Source organism: Pristiophorus japonicus, chromosome 10 (assembly GCF_044704955.1).
Source record: "Pristiophorus japonicus isolate sPriJap1 chromosome 10, sPriJap1.hap1, whole genome shotgun sequence".
Lineage (NCBI taxonomy): Eukaryota > Metazoa > Chordata > Chondrichthyes > Pristiophoridae > Pristiophorus > Pristiophorus japonicus.
This window is the reverse complement of record NC_091986.1, coordinates 205,974,617-205,980,616: the sequence shown is the minus strand read 5'-3', so window position 1 is coordinate 205,980,616 and position 6,000 is coordinate 205,974,617. Positions and strand designations below refer to the sequence as shown.

At 47.1% G+C, this 6,000-nt stretch overlaps 1 protein-coding gene across 4 annotated transcripts in view; it reads right to left on the bottom strand.

Moving 5' to 3' along the window:
- Positions 1–807: 807 nt before the first annotated feature.
- Positions 808–6,000, bottom strand: part of gyg2 (glycogenin 2) — a 152,598-nt gene continuing 147,405 nt past the window's right edge. For all 4 annotated transcript variants that reach the window (XM_070892530.1, XM_070892531.1, XM_070892533.1 and 1 more), the window contains 2 exons: positions 4,387–4,419; positions 808–1,184 (listed from right to left, as the gene is read on the bottom strand). In XM_070892530.1, coding sequence (XP_070748631.1) covers positions 1,023–1,184; positions 4,387–4,419 — 195 coding nt within the window. In that variant the 3' untranslated portion in view covers positions 808–1,022. The remainder of the gene's footprint in view (positions 1,185–4,386; positions 4,420–6,000) is intronic.

The window sequence follows — 6,000 nt, the reverse complement described above, 5'->3', positions numbered from 1 at the left end:
CGTGCTCGGATTTGCACATGTCCAAATAAAAAAGCGACAGCGGAAAGTCCACGAACATCTCCAAATTGCCACACGAGATTCAATGCTCGGATTTAACTGAAGTAGACCCTATGCTAAATGTCTTCTGGAGGCACTTTAGGAGTTTAGTAACAAAACCACAGGCTACTTCAGAACTCTTGTCATCTTTTTGGAAAAACAGAGAATATTAAACCCCAAAAATGGTTGGGTTGGGGATCGGATGTAAAAAATGTTAAATCTCAAACCTGAACACAACCCGCCTCGAACACGTCCACTTCCGGTTTTAACGGAGGCAGGACAGGGATCGGGCAAACAACCCGCACCCAGAAGGGCAGCTTGCTCATTTAAATATGGCTCAGGTTTACCTCCATTTTAAATTTAACCCTGGCTGGACGGGTTTCCCAAACCTTGGAAAACCCGGCAGCTAAAAGGGAGGCGAGGACTACCTCATGGAGGAGGCAAGTACTTTTGCAGCACTGTTTGTGGGCCAAGAGGAGCTGGAGTGCTTCCCCCCTCCCTCCCCCCATAACCACTGACTCCCCGACCCCATCTCTGCCCCCGATCCCCCACCCCTCGCAGCACGAACTTACCTGCACCCGGGTCACTGGAGCATTCCCGCCAATCAGGTTGGCATCCAGGCAAGGATCCTATCCTTAACACGTCCGGATCTCCGGACCAGAACTACCCCTCTAGCTTTGAAAACCTGCCGAGTAAATACCGGTGCTACAACGTCTCATGCTATAAAAGGTAAAATGAGTTACTCCCTGTACATTTTAATTGCAAATCAAATTAACTAATCAGTAAACCTTTTTAATAGCACTAATGAATGTAAAAAAAATACACACACACGTTCATCCAAAACACAAATCTATATACAACGCAATATTAAATGGACAGTCAATTTGTTTTCTTCGCCTCAGGATTGAGCTGCCATCCATATTATTATATATAAGCAAAAAAAAAAAGAGTTTTGGCCCAAGAGCGCATGATCAACATCTAACACACTACTTCAGGAACCGGTCCAATTTTTTCTGTATGTTTACAAAAGCATCTTTCCCCAGGTAGTCAACGTTTCCTTCTTCCCATCGACGCATTTCCTCGTCCTTCACGGCCTGATGTGGTGCCACCTCAAAGGACAGCTCTTCTAAAGAGGCTGCTATATCCTCCTGGGGTAGGGGAAACAGAGATCACAGAGAATTCAGGGGTTTACCAAACGACAGAAGGAGAGCATGAGCTAAAGAGAGGGAGAAAGATAGCAAGAGAGTGGCAGAGGGAGAGAGATAGATAGATAGAGATAGAGAGAGAGATAGAGAAGAGAGAGAGAGAGAGAGAGATAGATAGAGAGGGCAGCAGAATGAGAGAGTGAGAGAGGGAAGCAGCGAGAGAGAGAGAGAGAGAGAGAGAGATTGGGGGCAGCAGAGAGAGAGAGAGAGAGAGAGAGATGGGGGGCAGCAGAGAGAGAGATGGGGGGCAGAGAGAGAGAGAGAGAGAGAGAGAGAGAGCGAGAGAGAGAGATGAGGGGGAGAGAGAGCAGCAGAGAGAAAGCACCCGTGAGTCACAGTCACAGAGAATTTAGCCAATTGCAGTCATGTGCACTTAGTCCAAATCACTAATTTATTAAAAATCAGATTTTTTAATTAGTTAGTTAAAATTAAAATTTATTGAGAATGAGAATGTAAAATGCATACCAGGTCAATCAGCATTTGATAACGCTCCTGTGAAGCGCCTTGGGACATTTTACTACGTTAAAGGCGCTATATAAATGCAAGTTGTTGTTGTGTGTACACCGGCATACTGACAGGTTTGTGCTGAGCTGTGATGCCTGCCATGGTCCAATGACCTGCCAGTTACTACCTAAGCTCACACACGAAGAGTGTCACTCAGGTGAGGCAATAGAGGTTAACACAGCCATAAGCACAACGACCTTCAGGAGTGGGGAGAAAAAGATTGCTGATCAAGAGTCTGTGCCTCTGTTTTTTTGCTTTACAGATGCGGACTGGCCCAATGTATTTTTCCAGGCTTTCCTGTTTCTTCTCATCAGCCGAGGCTCAGTGGGTAGCACACTCGCCTCCGAGTCAGTGGGTTGTGGGTTCAAATCCCACTCCAGGGACTCGAGCTCAAAAATCTAGGCCAACACGTCAGTGCCATGCTGAGGGAGTGCTGCACTGTCGGAGGTGCCGTCTTTCAGATGATATTTTAAACCAAGGCTCCGTCTGCCCCCTCAGGTGGAGGTAAAAGATCCCAGGGCACTATTTCGAAGAAGAGCAGGGGAGTTATCCCCCGTGTCCTGGCCAATATTTATCCCTCAATCAACATAACAATTATCTGATCATGATCACATTGTTGTTTGTGGGAGCTTTTTGCACGCAAATTGGCTTGCCGTGTTTCCTACAACAGTGACGACACTCCAAAAGTAGTTCATTGGCTGTAAAGCACTTTGCGACTTCCCAAGGTCGTGAAAGGCGCTATATAAATGCAAGTCTTTCTTTGTATTGTTAATGGGTATACAAACAGTGCGTAAAATTGGCATTAAGTTGCCAATTCTATCCAGAGGCCACATGCACATCCACAAGTTTGACTGGGATCCAAAGTGAGGGGGGCAGTGGTATCACAATGGTATGGTAACACGGGTCCTCGTCTACAACATGGTAGTCTAGAATTTCCAACCCACGTTCTGTCGGGGAGCAGCTCGCCGCCTGCAGTACCTGATCACAGAGTCACCCCAAAATTGCCATCACTCCTGGTCACCTCGCAATAAAGGGTGCGAGGCTGTGCCTCAGTGGTGGCAGCCCTGCCTCAGTCAGAAGGAGCAGGGCTCGAGGCCCACGCCACGCAGTCTCGGCAAGCAGGGACCAGAGCTCCGGCTCGGAATTCTGGGTCGACGTCCTGGCCGACGGGCGCCTGCGATGGACGTGGGTGTGCCCCCACACCATCACCCACTCCCCCCTCTCCTCATCGTCCGGGTTGTGGAAGCTTGCAAAACTTCCCGTCATACAGGACTAATCACCCTAACGGCTGGCATAACAGGTGGTTAAGGCTATGGAAGGAGCGTTCATGTCAGACTGTTAATCAGACAGCGAGATCGTGAGAACATGAGATGTCGGAGCAGGAGTGGGCCACACGGCCCCTCAAGCCTGCTCCGCCATTCAGTAAGCTCACGGCTGATCGTCAACCTCAGTTCCAACTTCCCGCCTGACCCCCAAATCCCTTTATTCCCCTAGATCTCAGCCTTAAATATATAACAGGAGTGTTATGAGATCAGGGAAGGCTCACCAGGTTGATTCTGGGGATGAGGGGGTTGACTTATGAGGAAAGGTTGAGTAGGTTGGGCCTCTACTTATTGGAATGCAGAAGAATGAGAGGTGATCTTATCGAAATGTATAAGATTGTGAGGGGGCTTGACAGGGTGGATGCAGAGAGGATGTTTCTGATAGGGAAGACTAGAATTAGAGTGCATAATCTTAGAATAAGGAGCCGCCCATTTAAAACTGAGATGAGGAGGAATTTCTTCTCTCAGAGGATTGTGAATCTGTGGAATTCGCTGCCTCAGAGAGCTGTGGAAGCTGGGACATTGAATAAATTTAAGACAGAAATAGACAGTTTCTTAACCGGTAAGGGATTAAGGGGTTATGGGGAGCGGGCAGGGAAGTGGACCCGAGTCCATGATCAGATCAGCCGTGATCGTATTAAATGGTGGAGCAGGCCCGAGGGGCCGTATGGCCTACTCCTGCTCCTATTTCTTACGTTCTTATAAAAATTTGATACCGAGCCACACAAGAAGTAGCGGTGGCCAAAAGCTTGGTCAAAGAGGTAGGTTTTAAGGAGCATCTTGAAAGAGCAGAGAGAGGTAGAGAGGCGGAGAGGTTTAGGCAGGGAGTTCCAGAGCTTGGGGTTGAGGCAACAGAAGGCAATGGTTGAGCGATTATAATCAGGAATGAGAATTTTTAAATTGATGCATTGCTTAAGCGGAAGCCAATGTAGGTCATCGAGCACACAGTGGGTGATGGGTGAGCGGGACTCGGTGCGAGTTAGGACACGGGCAGCAGAGTTTTGGATCACCTCTAGTATTCGTAGGGTAGAATGTGGGAAGCCAGCCAGGAGTACGTTGGAATAGTCAAGTCTAGAGGTAACAAAGGCATGGATGAGGGTTTCAGCAGCGGGTGAGCAGAGGCAAGGGTGGAGGCGGGCGATGTTGCGGAGGTGGGCGATGTTACGGAGGTGGAAATAGGCATATGTTATATAATATTATACAATATAATGGAACTGTTCCATTATTTTACACTATTCTCCAAGGAAAGAATGCGACAAAACCAAAACAAATAAAAAATAAAATGTGCCTCAGATTCTCATTGTAAAAGATACACTTACTTGTTCAGTCAGCTCAGATGTGACCAGAGGGATCTGTTCAGTTTTCAAAATGAAAGATTGTGCAAATATAAATATATTAATATTCAAACTTTCAAAATAGCATGATTTATAGTGACTGATTAACTCAAATTCTATTTCTCTTGCAAAGGGTTCCATAATTTTAAACTGCCGTTGTGGCGACCACTTTCTGCCACTCTCTTCATTTCTCCCGTGAATATTGAAAACCAACAAAGCCTTCGCTGTGGTCAGTGAAGGTTTCAGGTACTTGTTGCCTACTGTCAATCTGGCTTTGGCATGTGCGGTGTCCGAAAACTACTCCGGGGCAGAAGGCCTACTGAGTAAATTGCACACTGCCTCATAGCAACAAGAGTAGGCCCATTCAGCCCCTCGAGCCTGTTCCGCCATTTAATGAGATCGTGGCTGATCTAACTCCATCCACCTGCCTTGGCACCGTATCCCACATCACATGTAGCACCAAGCCACACAGACCAGAGCCAGGGTGCGAACATTCTACTCGGAACTCCTTCACAGAAAACAAGCCCGAGGTGGCCAGAGGAAACATTACAAGGACACCCCTCAAAGCCCTCTGAATTAAAATGCAACATCCCCACCGACACCTGGGAGTACCCGGCCAAAGACCGCCTTAAGTGGAGGAAGTGTATCCGGGAGGGCACTGAGCACCTCGAGTCTCATTGCCGAGAGCATGCAGAAACCAAACGCAGGCAGCGGAAGGAACGTGCAGCAAACCAGTCCCCACCCACCCTTTCCCTCAACCACTGTCTTTACCACCTGTGACAGAGACTGTAATTCTCGTATTGGACTGTTCAGTCACCTGAAAACTCATTTTGAGAGTGAAAGCAAGTCCTCCTCGATTCTGAGGGACTGCATATGATGATGATGAAGATTGCAGTTCATGTCGCTTTGGCCAATCTCTGCCATGGTGAAGAATAAGCTGCTACAATTGGCTTCACCATCTCTGGGTTAGATAGTGGCAAGTCAAAACAACCAGCCACCTCAACAAATATCCAAACCTTACCATAAAGTACATGTATATAGATCTTTGGTGAGGATGAAGATTCTACTGTGCTGCCCTCCAAGAAGACTCATTAACTTATTGACCATCAACATAAGAAATAGGAACAGGAGTAGGCCATTTGGCCCCTCGAGCCTGCGCCATGACTTCCCTTTCATTAAACCTGGCTCTATTTGATTGAATGATGCTTTTCCAAATGTCCCACTACTGCTTCTTTAATAATGGACTCCAACATTTTCCCAATGGCAGATGTTAGGCCAACTGGTCTATAGTTTCCTGCTTTTTGTCTGCCTCCTTTTTTAAATAGGGACGTTACATTTGCGGTTTTCCAATCCGTTGGGATCGTCCCAGAATCCAGGGTATTTTGGAAGATTACAACTAAGGCATCCACTATCTCTGCAGCCACTTCTTTTAAGACCCGAGGAGTCCATTATTAAAGAAGCAGTGGCAGGACATTCGGAAAAGCATAATTCAAATCACACAGGCAGCATAATTTTATGAAAGGGAAAATCAGGTTTGACAAATTTGATGGAGTTCTTTCGAGGATGTAGTGAGCAGGGTGGATAAGAGGGAACCAGTGG